This window comes from Mycena indigotica (assembly GCF_014461135.1).
Source record: "Mycena indigotica strain 171206Taipei chromosome Unknown Mind.scaff0011, whole genome shotgun sequence".
Lineage (NCBI taxonomy): Eukaryota > Fungi > Basidiomycota > Agaricomycetes > Agaricales > Mycenaceae > Mycena > Mycena indigotica.
In genome coordinates this window covers 3,373,068-3,400,517 of record NW_023503010.1, presented here as the reverse complement: position 1 = coordinate 3,400,517, position 27,450 = coordinate 3,373,068, and the positions used below count along the sequence as shown (strand labels likewise).

The following is a 27,450-nucleotide window of genomic DNA, read 5'->3' as shown; positions in this document are numbered from 1 at the left end:
GAGCTGGTTAGACTGCGAGATGGTCCCGCACGCGATGCACCTTCTCCCTGAAGAGCTTGCGAGGGCTATTGAGGCCGGGTGTGGGAGTGTGCGGGCACGAGGGAGAGGCCAAGATGGCGGTGCTGGCCGAATGTCGTGTGGAATGAAATCAATCAATCAAGTATCGGTGTGACACTTCTTTTCACAGGTTGCTCCGCACCACCACCACCACACACCCCGCCACATGGGCCCTGCCTCCGTATCCCCGAAATTGTGCTCCAGGTGGTACAGCATGTCGCGCCAGCGACACAACCCGGGGCGCGGCCACAACCACCCGTGCAGATCTCGCGCGGCTAGCGCGGACTTCACAGCTTTTCTCGCACTTTGCGTTGGAGCAGCTCTGGGCAGATGGGCGCTTCTTGATGCCAGGGGAAAGAGTAGTGATAAACCTGCTCCGCTGCTTTCCACCTGACCTGGTGACACTCACCGAAAAACACAAAGGCACGTGGGAAGTGGTGCGTTCTATACCTGTATACACATTTGTGAGCAGCCGCTTATTCACGACGATCCTCTGTAGCGTCAGCTGCGTCCGTTCGTCTTATCAGACTTGGACCGCCCAGCGCGGTACTTCCATCTCATCAAGAAGTTCTACCTTCAAGTTGAGCCCACCGACACCAGGCGGCTAGAAACGAGCATCTTGACGTTGTTTGCAACATGGCTTCCCTGGGATTGTGTGTTTCCTGCACTTGAACAGCTGTGGTGGACCAGTGTTAACACTGAAGATACTCCGGAGGTCGTCCTGCTTCTTCGCGTCCTGCTGTCGCTGAAAATCAGCGTCCTCGTCCTGTGGGGCATTGAACAGGGCGCACTTTCCATGCTCCCTCTTATTGCTGCCCGCAAATTGCCTATTCGAGCCTTGACTCTCCACACGGATTCGAAGATACACGCAGACCCCTTTCTGGCGGAATCGATAGCGACATTCATATGCACGATTGACCATCTTGAAGAGTTGGCCATTGCACCGTCTCTTAATCACTATCCCGAGTCACTGGCAAATCTGGTAGAACTGCGCGTTAGAGGCGACATTGACACACCTCCCAGGGACACGACCTTCCCGGCCCTAAAGCGCTGTGTCTGGTCTGAGACCAATCTCATTCACGCCCCTCGATTCCTGCACGCCATACGCACATATTCGCTGGAGCTTATCTCATTTGAACCTGAGCTTCCTTCTGCGACGACCGCACTCGTCTCGCGGCTCTTTTCCGCGCTCGATGCACTCGAGGCGGCGCGCAGCTCACTGCGCCGCTTCGTCATCAGGAACTCCAACTATGAGTTGCTGTCGCGATGGGAGGCGGACTGCTCGTGGCAAATCGACGCAACGGCATTCCCCCACCTAGGCAACTTCCCCGGTCTAACCAACGTGACGTTGATGGCGCCCGGCGGGTTTGGTGCCCTGGACGACGCGGCCATTGCCGAGCTCCTCCAGCAGCTCCCGCGCCTCCAGCAGCTCCGCCTCACTCATCCAAACTTGACGCCGGGGAGTCAGCTGACCCTTCGAATTTTAGCTGTTGCTGCGCGCCACACATGCCTGCAGCATCTGGAATTAACGATGGACGGCAGTGCCGGGCCACCGGCAGGGCCAGTCGCCCCGTCAAAGAGCGTGCTCACGACGTTGGGTGTGGGGTACACAGTCATCGCCGACACGGACCCGGCTCCGATGGCGCACTTGCTCGCCGTGTTGTTTCCGGTGGTGAGGCACATCAAACACCAGTGGATGGATGACTGGGAGTATCTCGCCGGCGATAGGCCACTCTTCGACATCAATTTCGATGAGGCGGAGCGGTTTGCTGAGCGATGGGATACGGTCCTGGGCTTGGTAGAAAGCGGGCAAGTTCTGATGTCCGAGCAGTGATAGGAATACAGCTCAGGGATAGAACAAGGCCATGTTTGCGTTGGAGGGGAATGAGAACGGAGTTTTTTACATTGAATAGACAATTACGATGATCTAGAGACGTGTCAGCCCCAAAGCCAAAGGATGAAGACCTGTTCGCCGCACTTGTGTACAATGCGGCTCTCCTCCGCGCGCGAACGCCCCAATGATTCCCCGGTCTTGCCGGCCAAGCACTGCATCGCGGACCAAGACCAACCCACGCCGTCTGAATCGAAAGATAGCCCGGTTCAGCCACCGTGACAGCAAACGAAGAACAAAAAGAGCATCGACCTGCCCGTCCAACTTGACAACGCGCATGCCTCAGGTAGCCGCCATGTATGCTAACGAGAGACGCGCGCTTCCCGCAGTTACAGGACGGCCGTCGATAGGCTATCGGATAGGACAATTTCAGAGGTACGCGTGCTGAACATCAGGAAGCTCGATAACAGGGCAGCTACGCACCTGCTTCAGCAGGCCAGCCTGCGTTACCGAGATTGCTAAGCCAATAGATCTGACGTGCACCAAGGAATGAGTATGCTGAAAAGGCTGTCTGGGCGTCTGGACATGGGCGGCGCGTGGGGTTACATACCAACAATGTCCAATACGAATCGTTTACCGCTCCAGCGTCCATCGCGGAGCTCATTTCTCCGCTGCTCGTCCGCCGACTTGGGAGAAAGCTCATCAGTCTGCTCATCGCGACCCCGTCAACAGGCAGGAAGAAGAGCGCAGGTCTTCTGGAGTCCAAAGAGGACGCGCTCAGAAAGGAAGAATGAATATATAATCGTTTCACGCACCTTGTGTGGACCCTCAGCCCCGCCCCCACACAAAACGATATTGTCTCCATCCCACACCTCCCCACATTCGCGAGCACGCGTACGACCAACTTCAGTCGTTCGCTAACACCGTCATGGCCCTGTTCCAGCGGTAGAAGTTATGTTGTACATCAGGAAAAAAGAAAATCAACATAGCAAACCATGGTTTTGCATAGCAGAATGTAGCACACATAGCAGAGGGGACTTCAATATAGCACCACATAGCACCATATAGCAAAGCATGACACAACAGAGAGAATATAGCAAGGCCCACTTATATATTGCATATATAGCTAATCAAGTCAAGTGCAGAGATACTATTCAACTCCCCTCAATAGGACAAAGTCAATATGTCTAAGATATGGATTCAACAGAAAATCTTTTGCTACATCCAGCACTGTCTCCGATGTCAATCCTGGCTGGATGTGCTGGGTAAACCGAGGAATAAGATGACAGCTCCGGTTTATAAGTGAGACTGGGATGATTGAAGCACGGCGACGGTTGTTGATGGTAGCAGGGGCAATCTTGTACATACCCAATACTTCATCTTTGGATGTCAGTGGCTTGTACCACTCAACATAGGCCAGTGGCTCCTTGAATATACCATACTCAATAGGAAGTGCAAAGATTGCACGGACTCGTGCTGGAAATAATCCTGTATTTAGGTCAGAATAACATTACAATAAGATCGAAAGGCTTACCATCAAGACTGAGACGCCGAGAGATCTGGAGAGGAGGTGATTTGTAAGCCAAGATTGTGTCAAAATGAGCTGGAACAGATTTGTGAAGATCATGGGCAGGAACAACAGGGGTGGCACGGATGGGATCAAGGATTGATGTGCGGGAAACTTGGACAACTGGCGGAATAGTAACCGTGACACGTTTGTAGACCGGAAACCTAGTGGCAATGGAGTCGAAATTGCCGGGAAGGGGGATATGGTACTCATCCATGAACAATTTAAGATGCCGGAGGAAGTCCACTGCACCATACACAGTCTCGAGTGTTTCGATAGATGCTTTAACCGGGAGCTGTCTTGGCCACCTTGAATGGTGGAGGGTGAATGGGTGGCACATCAGAGATAGTAGGCGTCTCATGTTCATCAGAGTCGACCACCACGGGGGTACCCTGCCCCGTCCCAAGATCCTCTTCATCGTCAAGGTCCTCCTCATCCAGTGGTTCCTCGGCCACTGTTGGGGGAACATATCCTGGAACCACCCACTCTAAATAGGCAGAGAAGCGCCAGATTGACTCGCGTCGAGTCAACCAGCGAGCCATCTGCGCAATATAGTTCTTGCGGTTGGGACGCTCGGTAGCCAAGTTTTGCACAGTCAATATGCAAGCGCTCACTGAGTTCGGTGCTGAACCCTCCAGTTGAGCCCCCGAGACGGATAAGTGCGACGTAATGCCACATTGCATGGACCTTCGGGATGTTGAAGTGCTCTCGAATGCCCATATCAAGGAAAACTTGCTTATGCTCGTGGAAAGAGAGCCAAGCTTCAGCAAGCTTTTTGAGAGATGCTTCGGTATGAGCTTCAAAATGGGCATAATAAATGAAGTCGAGGATTGCTCTGACGGCCAGAAGAACTTGTTTGTTGCCCGTACCATTCAAAACACCCAAAAACACCTTCTCCATGTTCTTGTGCTCATTCCCCGTCCATTGCGAGACCAGTGAGATGCCCTGGCGGAAGTGCCGAAGGCTGGGATGGTCCGGCATGGCTTGAAATCGTTTATCGATCTCAGCCTCTTTCTGCGACTCAAACTCGTAGTTCAGAGAGGCTGTAGCCCACGCAACAGTATGGTCCTTGAATACACCTTTGTGCAGCTGATGAAGCAGGTCGGGGTAAAAAGAACGGAAGATATTGCAGTGAGGAAGGTCGCTCCAGAATGGATCTGTGCGGCGAAGCCCAAGCGCGTCAAAGGCTGCAGGTTTAAGTCCATCAGCCTCCTCTTGTAGAACGCGCAGTGTTTCAGCTGGATTGCGTGGGGGAAATGGTACAGTGCCTCCGCGTTGCTTGTCCGGAACGGTACAAAACTCACACCGGTTTTCGGCACAGCAGGACGACAGACAACGCTCCGGATGATCAGATATTTGGGCAACAAGAAGGGGGTGGCTATCGCGGAAGTATTGGTCAGGACAGAGCATCTTGACGCCATCTTTGCCTGCTGCCACAAGTGACTGAAGCATCTTGCGCATACAGCTGTGATATAGCTGATATCGTGCGGCACCTCGTTTTGCCTTCGAAAAGCAGTGGAACTTAGAGACTGGCACGTAGCCAAGAAGAATAGTCGCATGTGAGCTAGGCTTTCGGCGGATATCGGAGTCTACGTTGGCTGGCGCAATGTAGACAGGCCAGGCTTTTTTGTCGCCACTGAACCGAGAAAGTTGCGTCTCGTCAGCCCCAATGATGACCGGAATGACGGTATGGCCAACAGGAATAAGACCCTACAGATGTTTAAACACCAAATCATCGAATATGTGCTGCATACTTGTAGCTCCCACCACGTATCACCAGTATACATCTCGCTGTATTCCCGATCCTCTCCCTCGGCGTCACGATATACGTGCTGCGGCGCATAATGCGTTGATTTCTCGTGGGCTGGATTGGCCATAATCTCCTCGAGACATTCGAGCGCATCGCGATGCCAAAATTCCAGCTCCTCCGTCATGGGTTTCCCGTCATCGCCCATTAAATCACCCGTAATTGTGAGGAATTCGGCCACAAAGCCCGGTCCATTCGGAAGAGAATCGATCTTCTGGAAGAGTGTATAAGCACTTGTATACGAAGGCTTTGCGCCGTTCTTAATCTATACGATTGTATTTGGTTAGACATTCGTGTGAGGTATGAGCATTTGTACGTACCATGTCAAGCTTCAAGAACGCTTCGATCTGTCGCTTGCTTAGCCCCACCTCCACCATCCACCGTGCAAGAGCCCAGTCCGCCTCGCTGTCGAACGGCGACCAAGGCGGCAAGCCCAGCGCAGCTTGTGCGGCACGAAACTCTTCGAATCGACTTTTCCCCTTCTCTCCTCTCTTCCCTGCCTCCGGATAATCCTCCCGCCAGCGCGGCGAGTCAGGGTTGTCAGGATCGTCGAGGTCCTTAACTTGCGCGGGCTGATCACTGGCAGCCGGTGTCGGAGGCTGTCCAGGGACATCGTCTGGCGCAAATGCTGGGGCATCAGCCTGGTTTGCCCCGAAGTCGAATGGGTTATCGATAGCCATCGGCGATCGAGACGGCGATGGCGATGGCGACAGTGTAGACGCATTCACCGCTGCCCGTTCTGCTGCCAAAATCAGGCCAAGGCGCTCGCGACAGAGTGTTTTCTGGGAGTAGTGGGAACGGAGGCCCTTTGCGCTGTTGACTGGATGTTCGCAGATGCGGCAGCGGAGGGTCTCTCCCGACGACATGGGTGTCCGACCAGAAGCGGGCGGTCTCGGCCTTGCTGCGGGATCGGCGGTCACGATGCCCGTAACGGGTTTGTTGACGCCAGCGCATCTTGTCCCCTGCCTCCATCTCCCTCCCTTATGGCCACTCGTGCCAGGCCGCCCGCGCCCAAGCGAATCCTCGACAGCTCAGACGAGGACGATGATTCCACTCAGCCCAACACTCGCCCCAAGCTGCCGCACCTCGACTTATCGGCTCAGGGCCAGCGCCGCCGTCGTGAGCCAAAGCTGTCGGACAAGGCACAGCAGATAAGTGCGTGTACTGTTGCTTTCACGTTTCGCTGTCTGACCGGTATTAGAGGATCGGGATGTGGAGAAACAGGCGGAGACGATGGCCACGCTGCGCAGGAAGCTAGAGAAGGAGACACGCAAACGCAAAAGCAAGCTGAAGGTGAGTTTCCTTCACCTTCGGTTTTTTTTCTGTTCTCTGATGATTCACGAGCTCAACTCCGGGAGCACGATGATGAAAATGTACCATGCGAGAGGCGAAGACGATGTCCACCGACCTATTGACCTCTTCAGTGGGGCGGTGCGTTGCCATTTTCACCTTACTCTCATTCTAACATGTAAATCTAGTTTTCCTTCAAGCCCGTCGTTGTTTCCGGGAAGCCAGCCGCAAAAAAAGTCCTTCGAATGACGCAAGGCCGCGACACTCCTGTCCCAGTACATAGAGGTATGTCATTTTGACAACTCGCATTGCTTCCTGTTAATGCTCTCGTCGCCTAGCGCCGCTTCAATCCACTGATTCTAATGTGTCCCCTCCGGTGCTGGACGACGCTGAGCAAGCCGAAATGGACATGGGTGCGTTACAGTTGTTGGATGATGTAGCAGCGCTAACGTAGTTGTTATCAGACCCTGACGCCGCGCTAGGTGGCGAAGACGACGCGCAGGCCCCGAACATGCAATACAGCCATCCGACGACCCCAGTGACGGCCCCGCCTCCCCATCGCCAGCCTCTGTCGACCCCCAGTGACGGCCCGCAATCCTCAGCAAGGTCATATTCGGATTATAGGGTCTCCGCAACAGACTCTTCCTCGCCAGTCCATGCCCCTCGTCGGAAGAAACAACGGACTTCAACTAATGCAGCATCGTCTCCCGGGCCACCTAGCATAAAGGTACGCTATGTTGGCGGCAAGCCCCCCGGCGGCGCGCGCACGATGGTCAAAGATCTCGAGTCTCCGTTTCGCCCTCACATGACCAAGTCCCGCTATCTTTGGGAGGCATACATCTGGACGAAGAGCCCGTTTCCGGGTGTCGAGCAACAGGACGCATGGGTGACAGAGATTTGGGTGCGGATTGAAGTACAGCGGGGTGAGCGTCTAGAGCTTACCGAACGTTTATCAGCAATGGTATGTCAACCAAACCAGTCTTCTCTTGCTAACACAATCCAAGATCAAGGAGTACGGGTGGCATGCCCGTGGCTCCGTTATCAAGATCGTGAAGCCAATTGTCGAAGCGACCTACGGGCTCTCCATCTTAGACGGTGATCAGCTCAAGGACAAATGTACCATGCTGCTTACCAACGACGCATTTGCTCACAAGGTTTCTTTTGCCTCCCCCGCCTTCGAAGCTAATATAAACCAGGATCCCGATGCGTGTACTGGCTACATGCAACATCCTATCATCCGGACAATCATCCAGAAGGTCTGGTTCGAGAACAAGGGTGGTCGTGGTATTGAGTACCATGAGTTCTTCAGTCCGATCACCCGCGAGACTCTAGCGTTCATCCTCACCACTGTGCGATATCTCCCTACTCACTGCTGACTCATGCTGACATGTGCCTTTGAGATTGAATATGCTATTAGCCGTTTTAAGACCGGAGAGCTCACTGCTGACGCGGCCTTTGATGAGCCCCACAACAAGCCATCATACACTCATCATCTCAAGAAGGTGGAGGATTGGGATAGTCTGGTCCCAGAGGCAACACTTGCTTACCGCCAGCAGCTCCATGATGATTGCCGGTGTGTCTTTTCTGTCTTTATATAATTGTCTTATTAGTTATAGGAACAAGGCGCGTGCTGCACCTATCCCAAAGGTGGCTCTGGGGCTATCGGAGGATCAACGTGCACAGGCACTGCAGGAGATTCTCGAGCTTCAGCGTACAATGGTGACTTGACTGGTAGAGCTTATGGTTTCTAAATGTATTGTGCTCTGTTCAATATTATATCATTGCATCCTATATTTGACTGTCTGTGGATGTTGGAATGCAGTTTACTATGAGCTGCTATTGTAGGAGAGAGCTTTGCTATATGGTGCTATCATTGTATCTGGCCTTGCTATATGCCGCTATATAGTAATACACCTTGCTATCTGCTGCTATGTGGAGGGGTACTGTTCAATAGAGCTATGGATGCTATATGGTACATATAGCTCAATATTGCAGTCTGCTTTTTTCCTGATGTATCCTCACTGGAAAATGGCGAAAGGGAGAAGACGGCGGAGGGGTCAGCTCGGAAAAGGATGGTGGAGAGGAGTAGTCCAGGGGAAGATAGTATTGGAGGAGTCGCTCGTAATATACAATGGGCGAAAAGCGAGTATAGGAGCCAAAGGCCTCTGAAAACGGTGTGTCAGTGGGTACAAGTGGGCGTCGCCGAGCAATACGCACTCCGCACGGCCCCAGCTTCGCCTCCGCCACGACGCTCGTGGTGCATGGCCCATCTCAGCTACTCGCTCGCCTTCCTCGGCAACCGGCGCGTCCCGACCCTGCCCTCGTTTGGGTTGCCGATCCAGCACCACGGTGCTGCGAACCGAGGTCGTGGATGGCGGATGGTGGGCAGTATGGAAGAGTACTGGAAAGCTCAAAAGGGGCGGAAGATAGTTAGTCGTTTTGACGCACCTTGTCTATGACCCCAAGCATCCCAGCAACAGCCCCAACATGCCTCCCCGCCCCAGAGTGGCGAGCCGTCGTCGCGCGAGAGTGGTGGCCGGCTGACTAGGAAAGAAGAAACAGGTCAGCGCGCGGTGGAGAAGCGACAGACGAGGCACGAAGACACACCTTGCAAGTCTCTGTACCGTGTTCCAGCCACAGCGTAGGGCCTGCCGCACGAGGCGCCATCGATGGGGAGGGTATGAGCAATGCCGCCGTCATCGTGGAGCAGAAGAAGAAGTCGCGCGCGGGACAGCCGCTCTCCCATCTACCATGACCAGTCTTCAGATGCCCCCCCTCACCCGCCTTCTCTGCTCGATGTCACCGCAGGCCACAAAGCCCAGTCGCAGGTAGGCAAAAGACAGTCTCTGACGCTTGCCGTGGGTCCGAGCGCGCGAAAAAGGCAGCTAATACGAGAGTAAGCATTGCCCTCGCGCGTGCAGCGAGTTACTGAGTAACACGCACCAGGGATTCCACTCCTCGTGGTATACGCGCGGGGTCCGCTTGTGTGACACCGGAGTCGAAGGCGACGGGGCGGGATAGCGAGGCAAAAGCCCATGGGAGAGCGGAGGAAGGAGGCCGCCGGCGTGACACGTCATCGTCCCGGATCGCCGGTCACCGTTCCCACGCTCCTTCCTTCCGCTCCTCCACCACCGCGATGTCGACGACGATGCCAGGCTTGGCGCCAGCGCTGTCTTCCGCGCGCTGGCTCACTGGTGCTATGGGCGCATGAGCCGATGTGTATTGAGGTATGTCGTTGTTTTTGCTCGCGCCGTCGCTGACGCGTTCCTTCTCTTCTATAAGACTCCAATTCCGCCTTCTACCGTGCAAGATGGCGCAGACAGTCCACTAGCAGAGGCAGAGAAGCGTCGGATTATCGTGTGGGGAATGTGGGGCGGGAGACAAGGTGCGTGGAAAGAATGTATCTCCCTTCCTCTTTGGCTGAGCCCGTCCTCTCCAGAACGCCACCGGTCTTCTTTCTGGCAGTCGGACCGATCTGAATGGAGGGTTTCGACACTCCTTGTGGCGCGCATCTACCCGCGTCGCATCAGGCCAGCCTCGCGAGCGAAGACGGGGTCGCGCTAAGCTTCCTACTCAAGAACGCGGGCGAGCGGTCCACCCACGAACGCCGTCATGGGCGCTGGTGCGGCAAATGACGCTATTAAATGTCTGCGGTATGTACATCCACTTGCCGCCCGTATCCATATGCCGAGACAACTTTCTAGCACCCTTTTTAGCGGTCGGGTCGGCCAGCAGTGCGCGATGCCACCACGGAGACGAGACCACTCTCCGCAGGGACGCGGGCGCGGGCATCCCTCTCTCGTCCTCATAGCCAAGCCATGGCTCTGATGGGAACAATGTCTGTCTTGTTCCTCCTGCTCGACTCTTTCTCGCTGACGGGCATCCTCAAGCCTTTCCAAGGCTTTTCAGCCCGTCTGGTGTACTGGTGTATCCCGATTGCTACCCGGTGCTCGTAACGAGGCAACGTAGCGCTCAAGCTGCATGTGGGAATTTGGGGCCGGATTCAAGGTGCGCAAAAACAATGCATTCCTCGTTCTCCCTTTGTGAGCACATCTTCTCTAGATTATAAGGCGTCTTCCGCGCGCTGGCACTTGCCATCGTTACCGCTACAGAGGGACGAGCCGATGGGTATTGAGGTATGTCGTGCTGTTTCGCTCGCTCTTTCGCTGACGCGTTCCTTCTCTTCTATAAGACTCCAATTCCGCCTTCTACCGTGCAAGATGGCGCCGAAAACATCACTAGCAGAGGCGGAGGAGTCTGGGAGCTACGTGTATGGAACGTGGGGCGGGTGACAAGGTGCGTGGAACGATTATATCTTCCTTCCTCCTTTTTCTGAGCCCGTCCTCTCCAGAACACCGCCGGTCTTCTTCCTGCCAGTCAAAACGGCCAGAATGGAGGCTCTGGACGCTTCCGACGGTCAACATCCACCTCCAGTATACCGGGCTGGCCTTGCAAGCGAAGAGGGGGTTGCGATGTACTTCTTCCCCAAGAACGCGGGCGAGCGGGGCACCCACGAGCACCGCCATGGGCGCTGGTGCGGCAAACAACTCCACTGGATGTCTGCGGTATGTACCTCCACTTGCCGCCCATATCCATACGCCGAGACAAGTTCTTAGCACCCACGCTTCAAGATTGATGTCGGCGCGAAGGCACCACGGCGCCAAGACCACTCTCCACAGAGCTGCGGGCGCGGGCATCCCTCGCTCGTGCTTATATTCAAGCCGTGGCCCGGATGATGGCTCTTATGGGAACGAGGTGAGCCTTTCGCTGATTTACTAGTCTATTCTCAAGCTCTCCTTGCCACGATCCACGGTCTTTCAGTAGTTCTAGCGTATCCCAATCGCCACCCGGTGCTCGTAACGAGGCAGAGTAGCGCCGACACCGCATCTGACGAAAGCGGGGCCGGATTCAAGGTGCGCAAAACAATGTGTTCTTCCTCTCCCTTTGTGAGCCCGTCCTCTCTAGATCATAAGCCGCAATGCACCAAGGCATTCTCCATTTCCGCCCCACACCTTTCAATTTCCTATCCAAACGACAACTTTGAGCTGGGGCCTGCATCTCGGCCCGTTAACCGCTGCCCCGCGCACCACAGCGACACCCTGCTCACCGTCGTTATCAAGCCCCCACTCGCGGATCTCATCCCTGACGACCGCCGCGATTTCTCCGCACACTCGAAGCACGTTCCTCTGTTCCGACCTCCGCGTTGTAGCTCGATCTGCTTACAAACACATTACATTCATAATACTGTACAATCCTCCTTGAGTTAACGTCGAGTTGAGCAGGTGCATCGTGACGAAGGCGAGCGTCAGCAGCTCAAGCGGCGCCAGCGGTAGACGGCGCACGTGGCGCGCCATGCACTGCACGATGAACCACGCGGCCTGGCACAGCACGATCGCCGCGAGGACGCCGCTGCGTTTGCTCTTGTCCTCGATCGCCGCTTTGTCGACGGCGTGGATCTGCTCGTCGATGCTGGGCGTCTGATGGCCCATGCTGAGTTGTGCCCGAGTGACGATGGGATGGCCGTCGGCGTCGACAAATCCGCCCATGCCGATGAAGAAGCCGTGCGTCAGGGATAAATTGTACCCTGTCGACGCTTATCAGCATTCTCGAAGCTACCGCATGTAATACGCACCCCGAGCCAACTCCCTCGCGCTGGTACAGCCCAGCGTCTTTGGCAGGTGGCGCTGGACGCGGAGGAGGGACATTCGGGTGCATGGATAGCCATAGCACGAGGAAGAGCGTCGTAAAGCAGCCCCACACGATGTCAAAGAGCTGGCGGCATTCAGTTCCGTTGGTGCAATTATCATCTAGAGCGGCAGTGGAGAAAGGGTGGGAGCATGTCGCCGCGAGGGCAAGCAAGAACAACATGTTGCCCGGCGTCTGTCTGCAATGGGGCTTTTATTGACGCTGCGTGGCGGAGGCTGCGAGCCGCTTTGAGTCATACATAATTGATATTTACAGTTGAAAGGCCGGCAACGCACAGAACATGTGTCGTATTACGCGTTCTTATACGGCCAGAAGACGAGGCCGGTGGCCTAAGATTTATCATGTAAGCTTCATGAAAGGCAAATTATAATGTCCTAGCTTGGTTCGAAGTCAACAACAGCATTAACGGAAGAGCATGCTGTTGAAGCGCCGACAAGGCCCTGAGCTTATTGTCTCTCGTCCTGATCGGGGAGACGGCTGGTGAGCAGTTGGGAGTCATTCTTGCTTTGTTGACGAATGAGGAGCGAATGCGGGACGCCATGCTGCTAATGGCCGGCACCGCCCCCCAAGCGCTGATTGCCAATCTATGGGCTTCGCGGCGTGGGCTGGGTCGGCGGCATCGCTTAGCGCTAGCGACGAGCAGAGTCGCAAACCAGTTGGTGTGTCACAGCTTATTACATGCTTCATGTCTGCTTCGTGTTTATAGGTATACAAGCTGTACGAATGACGCGTCGAGTTAGATAAGGAAGATGGCGACAGTAAATAGCGCGCACCTATCGCTAGGCCGCCACACGTTCCCAATCCATGAACGCGCGTGCTTTCGCGCTTAACTCTACTCCGCGACTCGGAATCCATTTCCACTTCGCCATAGCCCTACAGAGGACAATGTGTCCGGGAACAGTTAGCTCTAGCAGAGTGCGAAGGACAATAAACGCACCAGGCTTGCGCGCAATGTACTCCGCTCCTTATCCATAGATTCCCCACACAGCTCTGCTGAGCCAAAGACCCCGCGTGCCACAGCAGAAGGCGTCAGCACCTAACCGCAAGCATTGAGGCTATACCGCCGTCGATCATGGCGACGCGCGCGCGCCGTAACGACGAGCGAAGACAAGGGCGAAATCGGGAAGGTGGGGGAAAGGAAGCAAGACGCGGCGATTCGCCCGTGATTGACGTGGCGCGCACGGACCATGCGGTGCCGCACGTGCCACGCCAAACGCTTCTTTCTTCCCGACCATCATGTACATGCCCGTCTCGGCTTCCCGGGCAGGACGGCTGGTGGCACGAGATACCTCATGTGCGTTGTGCGTCCTCTCTTCCGTATCTGTTCTGACGCTGTGCGGTGCCCGCTGGCGGCGCGCAACCTATACTGCTGTGCTCGACCTGCTCGTCTCAGCCCCTGTCCGCAAGTTATCTCAGCCTCATCTGCGTATATCACCAGCCATAACTCGCAAAAGGCCGAGACACTGCGGCCCGCCTCTGGCTGTCAATCCTCTCCCTGACGCATGCTGCCGCTTCACGCAGCCTTCTGGTCAACGAGCGCCTCCCGCTAGTCCATCCTCGCCGCGCTTCACCCTTCCACCCGCTCATCGTCTCCATTATCTGTGGCCAGCTGGCGCCGCGCCGGCAGCTACGATCTGTGCTCGATGTCGCACCCATCCTCCCTGATAGTGTTTCGGTCTGCTCTCGAGACTTCAATGCACTCATGCGGCCGAGCTGGCCAGGGGAACACCTGCAATTCGAGAGCAAGCCGCACGTGCACTCAGCTGAGGTGGGACTAAAAAAAGCACTGAATCGAACCATTGCTAGTTTAAAGCCCACGGCCGTTCCGAACAGCCTGAGAGATCGTGACATTGCCAACAGCAATGTTGCATTGCTGCGCGTTACTACTTGCCGTGGTTTGGCATGAAATAAACGACACGTCGAGACGGCGACCACGACGAGCGGGACGCGAATTTCAGCGACAGCAATGACATTCAACTGTCGTATCAATTGTATCCACCAACATGGACCCGGGCCTATCCGTCCTCGACATGTCCTCACAATCTCAACAACCCTCTGGGGGCGCGGTCGAATCTCCCATTGCGGCTCTCCACGCGCAGCGGCTCGGAAAAGACGTGAATGTCCGCGGCGCGGTCGACGGAGGGCATGAGGGAGTCGCGGGCAGCCCGGGCGTTGCGAGGAGGAAGGTGTCCGTTGAGCGAGTCCCGACGGGCGGGACACGTGGGGAGTTGCGTTGCGCAGTGGGGGAAAGGCGGGGCTTGCCGGCGAGCGCCGAGGTCAATCGTCGGGCGGGATAATGGTCGCATTGAAGGAGCGGCCCGATATTTGCGTCCATCTACGCGGCAAGCCAGGTGTCGAAGGAGGAGGCGAATAAGTCGGAGGCGGGGACCCATTATGATTGCTTGATGGTCCGGCTCCATATCGCCTTTTTGAAGAACCATGGCACAAGACTCCGCTCCATAGCAGCCGTCGATTCGATAGGGCTTTCGCTTCGGCGCCAAAGTGCGGCCACTCGTGGATCCACTACCCCGGAGGATGTGTGGTAACCACGTGAAGAGAGACAGTCGAAAAGAGTCAGTTGTGAGGATTGAACTCCTCCCGAAGTGTGAATCGTGCCAAGCGAGTGAGCGCCGAGCACGAGCAAAATGGATCGGGGTTGTCTTTGCGCGCAGGAGCGCCGGTCGGTAGCTCAAGCTTGATAAGGCCAACGGTTAGGAAACTCTAGGGATAGACAGTCAGCAACCAAGCTGAAGACGACAAGAAGGCCAGTAACGCACCTGCTTCCCTGCACCAGAACCATGAACGACACTCGCGAGCTATCTGGCGGCCTCGGCCCAGCCGAGCGAGTCCCTTGACAGTCCTCCGAGTACGCTAGATATGGCACATCAGCGGGGAGACGACGGAAACACCTGGAAACCGTGTCGGTCGTTATAAGGGGCAACGGAGAGGTCACTCACAGTGACGAGGGGCCCTGGGCTTCTCCAACACGGCAGCAGGTCATCTCTCTAGCGCGCAGCAGCTCGCCCAAGTCGGATATGGCTACCCGTGCCTCATGCATTGCCAGCCGGAACTTCAGAACAGCCAGAGGTCGACCAAAGGGCGGCCAGGAGTGCTATCATAAGTGTCAGTAAACAGTCTCCGGAGCACTCAACGACGCACCCGTGCCGCATTCATGCGTATTCACGCCACCAGGACGCGCGGCGGGCGCGGAGGCGTTCGAGCAGATGGGCGTCGGGACCAAGAAGCGATTGACGTGGCACGTGCGGCACCGCGTGGTCCGTGCGCGCCACGTCAATCACGCAGATCTTGGCGTGTCCTTCCTTCCTTTTCCCCTCCCTCGCCGGCTCCCGATCCATTGTCTCTCGCCGCGCTGTCCTGCCATGGCGCACTTAAAGGTGCGGTGCACTACTGTTCGAGCCTGCTCGCCCCACGGCTGACGGACCTCGTCCCAGCCTCGCGTCCTTCGTCCACACAACGACCACGACCTGAAAACGATCACACTGGCGGGCCCGCCTCACTAGGCAGCAACGAGTAGAGAGCGCCGAGCAGCGTGTTCGCAGACGACAACAACGAAGGTGCGCGGACTGCTATATGTGTTGTCCGCGGCACTGACAAGCGACCTTGCAGGAGCTAGCCTGGGCCGGCAGCCTGGCAGCAAGCAAATCCAGATGGAGAAGCTTATGGTGGGCTTTCGGCGGGAGAATGGGTGCGTGTGGGTGCGTGGCCCGTGCCGAGCACTTGCTCCTGCTCACGCTCCATGTAGTCACTATCCTTGCATCCCCAGCCCCTTCCGCGCGCTCTCCCTCGCTCATTCAAACCTTTCCGGCTTCCACAGCTCACGAGCCGCCCTTCTCTCGTGGCTATAATTGCCGCGCTATCTTGCTCGGTGACAAAATGACCGCGTTACGGGCACGGATGTGAGTCAGGGGAGCGACATCTGATCATGGCGCGTAGTCTTCCCCAAGTGCGTGTTTGCCGTTCAGACCCGTTCTTCCGGCTCAAGAGCTTTAGATGCACTGCGATAATTCCGCCTCTATTCCGACGTGAGTCACCGACGCCGTCATGCCCACCAAGAGCGCATCCTCCGGACCGTCTGCGTTTGCCTTTCGGACATGGTGCTCCATATGTTTTTTGCTCTCGACTGTTTCCTTTCCCAATTTACTTCCTTCCCAACTCCATTCTACCCGGTCGTTTTTCCTCTTTAGAAGACAGTGGCACCCGATCGCTTTCCGAGTTTCCTACTTAGCTACTGACGCCAATCGTGCGCGGCACCGCACTGACCGATTGTAAATCCTACACCGCTACCGATCATAATTTATCCGCCTCACAGTCGACGCACATGTGCTGAACTTGGGGGCGGCCTGATACTGAGTGAGCCCCATACACTAACGACGACAAAAAGATGTATTGGGAGTGAATGCCCCTGCGCGCAACGAACGCGCCACCACATGCTTTAAGTGGAGGAAAATCACACAATGTGCGGGGGCCGTACATAGCACGGCCAAGAGCTGGGTGACACTAAATCCCAGCTGGTCATGGATTTGTTCAAGCTGGCAGTGGGCAAAGGTCTCGATGGTAAGATGCTTGCAGATAATTGGAGCGCAAGGGCACCTTAAAGGCAAGGATGGCGCTGTCGAGTCACTGAGGAGAAAATCTAGGAGCAGCTCAAGCGGGATTTAGAACGTGTTCATTTGCTAAGGATAAGGAGACGCGGACGTGCCGTTCAGCACACTGGCATATTGATGCAGGCACCCACAATATCAATCTGCTCGTCTTCCAGAAGTTAGAACAGGGACCCTTGCGACACTCCTCACTGGCCGGGAATTGCAGTGACGCCAGTATTCGGAAGCGCTAAAACAACCTGGTAAATGAGCTCGAGTGAGTCAACGATGACGACGAGTAAAACAATCCTTATGGGATGAAATCAATAAACGCCGCAACCGTTGTATCGAACAGTCGCCACAAGATCCTAACTGGAGACAGAGGACTGTCTGCTTTGCAGTACAAGCGTTGCCTTCGTTGCAGGTTACAGATCCGAGAGGATTGTAAACTGAGGAAGGGACAAGCTTAGTAGTGCAAATAGCGTGAGGCGCGAACAGAACCTACATGTAAGCTCTTTTCGCTAAGTCCTATGTCGTAGTGGGACACTCCCTATAGTCTCCCGACACCGATATCAATGTGTGCCGCTCAAATACGACAGCAGGCCCATTCGCCATTGGGCGTGATTCGCAGCCACGCGGGGACCGCACTCATCATGGAAGGGCCGGGAGGGCCAGGACGATGGAAACCTGGGGGTCCAGCGTTCCATGGACAAGCGAGAAACGGGTGAAGTCGGGTAATTCCGCAGTCAGAGGGAGTGCGAGGATGTGGCAAGTGCGGGGGGCAAGGCGCAGAGTACCGTTATCGTGTCGAAGACGAGTAGGATAGAGAAATGATAAGTATGGTTGCGGCTGGAGTTCCGTCGCAGCGGAGGGATGGTGCGCGTTCATTAGCGGCTCAGTAGAACCGCCGTAAGCGGCGACTCAATCTACACGCGTCTCGTCACTGCGGTGCAAAGAGAAAGCGCCTGTTATTTCAGAGTTATAAAGGTACATTAGCTGGAAAAAATCAGTTAGCAGGCGTCACAACCAGGAGAAACTGTAAACGCACGTAGTTGCTTATCTTCTCTTGCATATCCCCATCCTTCCCACCCGAAGGTCTTGCAATGCGTGCCCATCCAATATCCGGGTGTGAGCCCTCGACAAGAAGAGCAGCGTGATAGTGAGGCGAAGAGGACATGGTAATGGTACGTACGAAGCAGCCTCCAGACCTGTGCGTGGGCCTCTCTGAGCAGCTTGTTAGGGCGGAAGAGATTGAAGTGTCGCGTATGCGCAAGCTGCCCCGAGCAGCGAGTCGGGGCCGACCGCCAGCCTGTGGCAACTAGTATTGCCGACCTTGGGCAGCAGACATATGCTTCTGCACAAGCCAGAGGAGAGGGAAAGGAAGCAAGAAACGGGGATACACGCGTGATTGACGTGGCGCGCACGGACCATGCCGTCACGCACGTGCCACGTCAAATGCGTCTTTCTCCGTAACCACCATGTCGGAAACACCGGGAGCTGCGCTCGGTGGCCTCGCACGAGCTGTGCCCGTTTGCCGTCGCGTGCCGGTCGCCCAGTCTCATTGACGGCCCCGCAAGACGCTGCAGCAGTGGTTTGTAAAGTTGCAGTGCTGATACTTAGCGGCTAGCCGGATGGATGCAGACGGGGTTGAGACTCGGCCAGTGAGTGGTGCGTCATATCCAACCCATATTGCTCTGCTCACCTACACCTCCAAGCTCTTAGATTGCTTGTTCCTATGCGCGATACGGTACTAGCTATAGAATCCCCGCACGACAAGCGCTGGTAGACCCCGTGCTTCAAAGTTGGCAACTCATTCCTTTTGACACTGGCTGCCCTCCTTCGTCGTACTGCGCCTATGTCCCTCCGCGCGCCACCACAAGCCCATCTCCGCGCCAATTGTCTCCAAGTCAAGAAAGTTCTCTGTGTCATGCGGCCGGATGCGTGCTAAATCGTGTACTATATGCGAACTGTCTTCAAAAATCTCAGCCCTGCCTCCGATTCAAAACGAACCCTGCGCTCAAGGCGCCGGGGCGCTGCTTCTCACCGGGTGGCGCACAATCTGTTCTGCGCGCGCTCGTCATCGTTCGCCGCACCATACATTCGGCAGGAGGACTACTACTAGCCTGGAAGGTCCGTGGCCGTCGCCCTTACTTCTTGGCATTCATCCTGGGCTTAGGGTATTCCAGCGGGAGCACTTATCATTGCTGGACAACCTCCATTCTGGGCACGTTTATGGAACAGTGCAAGGTGTTCCTTCGTGTCCCTGTCATAGTTCCTGAGGCTCGACCTGCTCGTCCTACCATCGCTCCGCAAGTCCCTCAGGGCCTCACCGTCACCCTTTCTCTCAGCTGTTACTCGGGGGCATGACACGCTTTGATTTGTTTGAGTCCTCGGCCGAAAGACGCCGTTGCGCGCCTCTAAAAATTCTCTCCCTTCTCTCATTGACGCACTAGGCCATTCCGCGCAGCAAAAGAAGATTGAGCAGTATTTAAAGCTCACAACTGTGCCGAACAGAGATCGTGGCTGCATGGCATTGACGTCCTACTACCACACCGTACCTGCGGCTTGCCAGTGGACTGTGGCCTGTCGTCAGGCTCTCCCGCCGGCCGGTGACAAAGCCCTCGGCACACTCTTCCATTGCAACTGTCCACGCGCCTCACCCATTCCGATCTTCACCATGATCGCACGGGGTATGGCAGCCTGCCAGTGAGCCCACGACACTGCCCTCCAGACATCCGATATTCAGATCGAGACCGCCTGCGTTGCGGCTCAGGGCCCTGGGCATCGTCGGCCTGGAAGACGCGCGCGTCAGCGAGGAACGAGTGGCGTGAGGCAGGAGAGGGCGGATATGCAGAGTTGGATTGCGCAGCCATAATTGAAAAGATATAGTCGTCGACGAAGAACTTGAAGAAACAAAAAATTGGTTACGAAAAACTCCCTGTATTTGGTCAGCCCTGCACCGAACAGCGCACCGCCTGGGATTTCCCGGCTGCCATGAAGCAATTTTGCAACTGACTGCTAGCAAGCCAGCCATTACGGCGAGCAAGACGGTAAAAATGTGCATCTGCCACAAATCAACAAACGCCGGACCATGAGGCGTAAATTAGTAATTCCCAGGCACACGGGGACCGCAGTCGGCCGCTGTCTCGGCGCGTGAAACGAGTCAGCAAATAGAAGGCGAACATTTTCTGCAGGGCGTGCAATATGCAGTAAAACAGTGCATAGCTCGCAGACGAAAGGCTGCGACAGAGCTATTGAATGTCAAGACAACGGAATTGACAAGGACGCACCTCAATCCGTCAAACCCAGCGAATCGTTTGATTTGATGATGTTGCATGTTCGACGCGTGCTCGCCCTTCTGCATCATTTCGTGAAGGAATATTTTTAAGCACGTATCAAGCCAAGGGGTGGCCAGGCGTGCCCAGCGAATCAGGGATCTGCTTGGATATCGTTTCAATCAAGGCTCCGGTGTTCAGCACACAAAGACCGGCGAGCAGACTGCAAGGACGTGGCTGCGACAGTGCTTTCGCCCGTCAACACCTGAGAAGTTGAACTCGCGATTTCCAGCTCGTCGACGTGGTTCCTAGCCTAAGGGGAGGGACAGGACGATGGAAAGCTGGAGGTGCGGACAACGGGTTAAGTCGGGGAATTCCGGAGCCAGAGGGAGTGTAAGGTGGCGACAAGTGTGGGGCAAGGCCCAGAGCACTGTTATCGTGTCGAAGACGAGCCGCTAGGATATAGAAGAGATAAGTATGGTCGCGCCGCTGTAGCGGAGGGATGCGATGCGTGTGTTAAGAGCCTCAGTAAAGCTATCGTGAGCTGTGACTCCATCGACAGTCGTCTTTTCACGGCAGCAGAAAGGGGAGGCGCAACAAGGTCATGTTTTAAGTACACTCATACACGAGCTCTAAAATTCCAGTCAGCATACGCCACAAGAAGGAGAACCCGTAAACGCACCTCGTTACTTGGCCGCTGAGGGCGCTCACCTGTCGCCATCCTTCCCGCCCCAATGTGCCGCAAGCTAGGCCCATCCGCCGATGTCTCACTGTCCATCCACTCCGCTTCGAGGAAGGTGTGCGAGTGTCTTAGAAGAAGGGCAGCGCGTGACACTAAGGCAAAGAGGACATGCCACTTACCGAGCACGCGCCCCAACGACGCCGGAGCTGCGTGGGCTTCTCCGAGCAGCTGGTCAGGGCAGACAGCCCTGCAAGCGCAAGCCCTGACGGCCTGGCGGGCCGGACGAGCGAGCGAGGGCCCAACGCCTGCCTAAGGCAGCCAGCAGTAGCGACTTGGGGCGGAAAGACGAATGCCTCCGCGACGACGAGCAGAAAGACGGCGAGTCGAAGAGGGGGAAAGGAAGCAAGGAACGGGGATCCGCGCGTGATTGACGTGGCGCGCACGGACCATGCTGTCACGCACGTGCCACGTCAAACGCGTCTTGTCCGCAACCACCATGTGTCGAACGCCCGTCGGCCGCCCCGCTCAGGCTGCCGCTGGTCGCAACGCCGTGCGCGTTGTGCGACGTCATGGTGGAGTACACGGCCTGCAGGCCGGACTGCCTATATGCGGATGGATAGAGGTGTTGGTGTGTCACTGCTGCTCCATTTCGACGCATCTCCGCTCACTCACGGCTTCAGGCTACTGGACCGCTTGTTGCTCTCCATGGAACGACAATAAAACCATACTCGACAAAGGCGCCGGCAACCTCTGACTACCTCGTGTTTCACGACGCGCTGCGGCCCCACCTCCAACTAAGCTCCTGTCCCCTGCGGTCACTGACGACGCGCCTGCTTCCTCGCTCTCCTACACTGCGACCGGGTCGGACCGACTCATGTCTCCGTCGGTCGGCTCTCTCTCAGTTGCTGCTTGCCACCCCGCATGGGCCCGCGTTTGTTGTTGGTCAACCAGTTCTGCTAAACGCCCCCAAAACTCGCTTCACCTAGTCCCACTGTGTGGGTTCTCTCGTAGCTCTCTTTCCCCCCGCTTGCCATAGGCCGCATAGGTACACGCAAGCGCCATTTGCCACTGGCCATGTCTCCAAACATCAGCCTCTTCGCTATGAGAGCTGTTGAGTGGCGTGCGGGCTTGCCCAAGCCGGAAGCATGCTGCAGATCGTCGACGCGGCGTCCATCTTACTAGCACAACTGCAAGAATATTGCTGGAAATCAATCAAAGCGATAACGATGGGCTGACGAACAGAGAAACATAGTGCGTTGGCTCCCCTGGGTCCTGTCGGCGCTCACAAGCACGCCTCTTGCAGGGACCGCTTTGCGTGGCTAGCACAACAACGTGGTGCGCAGAACGGCGAGCAGGAGGACCTTGGGGGCAATTCTTGTCATAGATAAGGCAATTTCAGACGGGAGAACGCGTACGTGGCCAAGCGCGAGGCCGCTCCCGCTCCTGCTAATGCACCATTCAGCCGCAATCTCTCCCGCGCTATATCCCCCTGGATCGAGCGTGGCACGAAGGAGAGCGTGATCAGTGGCCAGAACTTGTGCATATTTAACACGGTGCGTCTTGTTTTGTTCTGGGTTCCCCTTGTTCTTGCTGACGGCCCACCTCGAAGTCTTTCGTAGACTTACCGGCTCAGACTCTTTAGTCCAAACGCCAACGATACTCGACCACTTTGAATTGAGGCCGTCGATTCGACTGCCTTTCAGGGCCACAACTCTGGTTTTGTTCAATCTGTAATCCGCGGTGGGAATGGATGCATTTGTCAGGAGCAACGTTCAATTCGACGTCTTTACGGCAGCATTTTATATCAGCTTGTGCTCGACAAGCTCATGTGTCGTCACGTGGCTGCACGTGTTGTTGTTGACTGATTGATCGCGATAACCATCGATGGCGCAGGTTGTCTCGCGCCACCATGCACGACTCGCTCCGGCTCTCCAAGATGCACAGGCTGCCCTTGTCGCTGAAGGTTTGCAGTTCTCAATGACTTCACTCCGCTGACGGTTACCTCTGCCCCCCAGATTGCGGCAGAAAAAGTGCTCCGTCGCGGGGCGGACATGACGGAGGGGCTGGACGTGCTTGCAGCAGCAGCCAGGACGCAGGAGCACAGCGCACTGCTCCTCCCGGTGTTCTACGACATGCTCGATACCGGTGTCCTCCCCGAGCTCTGTGCCCCGGGCTTTGTCGAGGAGAACATCAACGCCGCCCGGACGCATGCAACGTGTGCGGCGTGGGGTATTGACGGCGTGCAGCGCGTCACACACGTGATCACCGCCGCCGCGCTCTCCGACATATGGCGCCGCTGCTTGCCGTGGATCAAATTCCTGTCCGAATATACAATGGCGCTGCAAGTTTGGCTTCCGTGGTCGCTCTTGCGTAGCAACAGTGCGACCCCGTCGGGGGAGCTGCCAGCGCTTTGGCTGCGGATGTTGACACGCCTCCTAGACCACTCTATCACGCTGGATAGCGCCGTCGTCGGAGAGACGCGCGGCTTCCGCATCATGTTCGGAGAGGCATGGGCACATTTAGTGCAGATGGAGCCCGACGATGTGGCTAGCTTGCAGGATCTTGCCATGCCGCTGACGCTCATCATGCGCTCTACAGACACAGACATCATCAGGGACATTACAGAGGGCGCTGGAGGGAAGCGTGCGCTGGCTACGGTCATTGTGACCGACCTGTGCAATCAATGGCCAGCCGCAACACCTGCCTCCTCCGCAAGTCTCCGCCGTGCCGCCAGCCTTTTCACCCTCCTGCGACTCGCACTCGATAACGGCTTGACGGAGGAACTCCAGAGCGAGGGGATTGTTGCTGCGCTGACCACCATCTGCTGCTCTTTGAGCGCAGCAACACCTGCCGACGGAATGCGGGCCGAGCTTCTGCACGACGGGCTGTCACTTCTAGTTCGAGTGCTCAATGGGCCATGGCAGCAAGTGGGGGTGCGCATCGCACAGTGCATCAAGGCAGGCCTCTTTGTGGTTCTCCGTACAGTGGCCCGCTGGTTGTCACCCGCCAATACGAATTTGCTCATCGAACTGTTCCGCGAAACGCTACCTCCTTTGCTGCCACTCCGCCCCGTTGCCGCCGTACTCCACGAAGCTTTGCTAAAAGTGCATGATATGGACTCTGCACTGTACATCCCGTCGCCCGAACTGCTGCGCGTATGGAACCGGCTCAAGGAGCAGGGCATCAGCCGCACTGTGGTGTTTAGTGCCTACAAAGATCGAAGCTCGGAAACGGCACTGGTTGCGTGCTCCAATCTCGATGTACGTGGCTGTCATACTTCTTAACCGTTCTCTATCGATGCTATCCCAGTGCTGTAACATCTGGGAGCGGCATGCGATGAAGCGCTGTGGTGGGTGTCGTCACCGTCTGTATTGCTCCAGATCATGCCAGCGACAGGACTGGCGATATGGCAACCACCGCCTGGACTGCGCCAAACTCGCTATACCAGATTGTACGTGCCGCATATTGCCGGAGATATATTTCCCATTTTTGCAGCGCTAGATATGCTGTCGCACTATGCTGACCGCGAATTTACGATTGCGCTGTTGAACCACGACTACGAGGTGCAGCGATCCGCGATTGCACCCCTACTGTTGAAGGGCCTCCTGAACCTCATGAGCAATAACTTGAACACCGAGCTGGCGATTCGCTGGGTGTACCGTTACGAGGACTTCTACGCCAACAACGAGGGCTTCCTCCTGGCGAGTGCAACCATCCTCCCGCTGGATAGGACGCCATATGCAGGGTTCTATGGCGCGCCAGGCAGCGGGACGCCAATGCGCCGAGCATTTGACGCCGGGCGCGTGATGCTACACATGCTCGACCTGCGCGTGCCATATCCAGTGTACTCACTCGACGTGCGCTCGTATGCGCTCCCGCTCCGATCGGCAACCGGCAAGCTGTTCACTGGGCTCCACCGGCTGGCTGTGGACATTATGGCCGCGGGTGGCTCGGCCGCGGATGTAGAGAGTTATGCCTCGCAGATCGCCGCACTTGTGAAGGAAGACGGACTAGTTGCGCATTCTGGTGGGTCGTGTGTTTAGTCGTGGATGTACATATCGCTGACAACCAAATAGCTGTAGTAGTTATGCAGCCGGTCGGCCCGGGGGACACGATAGTGCACAGCCAGGGCTTCATCGAATAGCGCCTCAGGCTTTGCCTTTTGCAATGGAACAAGGGGGAATTAGGACGAGCGTAGAAAGCATACGAGGGGTCAACGACACGGAAAGAATGCAGTAGATCGGAGCACAATTTGTCGCTACCTGTATTGACTTTGCCCAAGAGAGGGCACTGGCCCTGGAATCCCACTCAAAGTCCTGCAAGCAGCGAGAAGATTCAGTGAGATATTGCCGGGGCGATCGAGGACGGCGAGCACATTGGTCGCGACCAGGGTATTGTTGAATCTGGAGAGCGCTGGCCGCCAGCGCGCCAAGCAAGCCATTAGACACTGTGTCGCTCATGATCAGGGTTGTCCTCAATCGCCAGCTGGCCGCCAAGGGGAAACGAGTAGACCCGGGGGTTGGCATCGTGTGAGATTTAGAATTTTGTCGGTCAGCAACGCGAGGTCCTTGAACAGCGAGACGACGGCAAGCGGCGGATGAACTGTTGGTAGTATGTGGGCAGCGGCGTGGAGAGAGAGGCATCGAGTACTATATCTCCGGGGAGTGTGAAGAGCTATACATGGAAGGATTAATGCAGGGCTGTTAAGTATTGCTGACGCTGACAAAAACATGTGAGGACGCACCGAAAACTTTGCTTGTAATGTGCTAGACAACTTATCTGAGCCGCGTACCAGTGCCTCGCAAACCCCCGTCGAGCCCAGGACCTGCTGCACGCAGGGAAGCACTCGGGCACATGGACGTCGGGACGAAGAAGTGACTGACGTGGCACGTGCGGCACCGCATGGTCCGTGCGCGCCACGTCAATCACGCAGATCTTCTTCCACTAGGTTATCCGCCCACCAGTGTGGGGCAGGCCGAAATTTCTCCGGCGACAGGTGACAGTGATGGTAACCCTCGCCAGAGATCCGGTGACGTCCCACGGCCATTCGTGCTCAAAGTCCACGATTTCAGCTGTTAGTTCTAGAGGCGCCTGTATTCGTCATATTGTCACAAATCAGATGTGTGTGACTCAACGTGTCGCGTTCTCCGCATCACCTTCGCTGTCCCAACCCAATGGCACCCAACGCGTCAAAGATGGCAAGACCTTCTCAGGAAGAAGACCACGAACGATATTGCAAGAACTGTCGCAAGCACAAGGTCCTTGACGCGCTGAATTGGAAAGCAACGCTTGGTGCCGACGGCCTTAAAATTGGGACCAAGTGTCGGCCCTGCTTAGAACGCGCCGCATTGCTTGCACGCGAGAAGCGTGCCAAATCACGCGTGACCGTGGATTCAGCTGACGAATCCGGATCGGAGAAGGAGAATATAGACTCAAAGATGAAGAACTCACGCGGCAATGGTGGCGCAAACTTTGACGCGTCGGACTTGCTCGGACTGGAACCAATCACTCCGGACGACTTCTCAGATGCTCTATTCACGGCGGAGCAGATCAAGCAGATCTCTGCTACCTCGCCGCTGGCCGGCCATTGCGATCCGTCGTCGGCGCACGTTGGCGGGATCATAGGCGTTGTTGTCGCTTGGTCGTCGCAGTATCTGGGTTACCATCACTGTCACCTGTCGCTGGAGAAATTTCGGCCTGCCCCACACTGGTGGGCGGATAACCTTTAGTTCTTCTTCCCGTTCCTTCCCTCCGTTCCCCCTCCCCCGCTTTAGACGTCCGCGCCATGGCTCTGCGTGCAGACGGGTTACGGTAGAGGACACTCTCCTTCGATAGTCTGCATGCTAACTCCGCGTGTTCCAGGCTGGGGAAAGTCGCGCCACGTCTTCGCCGATGTTCTTGGGGGCGCCAACGAGATGGCGACCACAACGAAGGCCCAGCCCTCGTCAGCCACAACGATGACGCACGTCCCACGAGGCGCGTGCCCTGGCTTGTTCCCTTGTTCGTGCCACTGACAAGCATGCTGTCCGCAGGGGATGCCTTCGGCGCTGACCGGTGCCGATTGCGTGACAAGGCGCGACCCATGCAACGCGCAGAACCAGATGGGGGAGTATCTGGTGCAACATGATGGTAGATGGGAAAGTTAGGGGCCGAATGCCGGGTACGTGGCCAATCTCGAGCCTGCCCCTCCCCCGTTCCGATGCTCTTGACTCAGCCGCAATGTATCCTCATCCCACATTCTCGGAACCATACTCTCCCCTCTCCGCATAGCGACACTTGTCTTCACCAACGATTTACAGTAATACGGGCTGGACAACGTTTCCTTGCTTGTCGTCGAATGTGGCACCAATACCCTCCACGACGAAGATCTTCCCTCGGCGGCCTTTAACATCCCAGCAAACCGCTTCCCGCACCTCATCTCCCATCCCTCCATCCCCCGCCGCTGCTCCAGAACGTGCCTCATTCTCGACATCGCCAACGCCCTCCTCCTCCCCCGTCATATAACGCAGTCCTTGGCCAGCAGATGGCCGAAAAACTGTCTCGTTGTATCATGGAGGCATTCAATCTTCGCACCACCGATATGCGGTCCGGGAAACACCATCGCCGCTGCTGTTTTCGTGCAAAGTCCCTGCTA

At 56.2% G+C, this 27,450-nt stretch overlaps 3 protein-coding genes across 3 annotated transcripts; 1 reads left to right on the top strand and 2 right to left on the bottom strand.

The window, feature by feature from the left end:
• Positions 1-3,038: 3,038 nt before the first annotated feature.
• On the bottom strand, positions 3,039-6,128 carry MIND_01209800 (uncharacterized protein; the record flags this gene model as incomplete). The annotated part of the gene is made up of 6 exons (XM_037368606.1): positions 3,039-3,376; positions 3,423-3,701; positions 3,745-3,901; positions 3,942-5,165; positions 5,210-5,527; positions 5,583-6,128. 6 exons carry the CDS (start codon positions 6,126-6,128, stop codon positions 3,039-3,041), a joined length of 2,862 nt encoding a protein of 953 aa, XP_037215532.1.
• A 5,643-nt stretch (positions 6,129-11,771) lies between these two features.
• MIND_01209700 (uncharacterized protein) lies at positions 11,772-12,359 on the bottom strand (the record flags this gene model as incomplete). The annotated part of the gene is made up of 2 exons (XM_037368605.1): positions 11,772-12,136; positions 12,185-12,359. 2 exons carry the CDS (start codon positions 12,357-12,359, stop codon positions 11,772-11,774), a joined length of 540 nt encoding a protein of 179 aa, XP_037215531.1.
• Positions 12,360-22,725: 10,366 nt separating this feature from the next.
• MIND_01209600 (MYND-type domain-containing protein) lies at positions 22,726-24,960 on the top strand (the record flags this gene model as incomplete). The annotated part of the gene is made up of 5 exons (XM_037368604.1): positions 22,726-22,779; positions 22,832-24,076; positions 24,126-24,267; positions 24,312-24,842; positions 24,893-24,960. 5 exons carry the CDS (start codon positions 22,726-22,728, stop codon positions 24,958-24,960), a joined length of 2,040 nt encoding a protein of 679 aa, XP_037215530.1.
• Between the last annotated feature and the right edge of the window lie 2,490 nt (positions 24,961-27,450).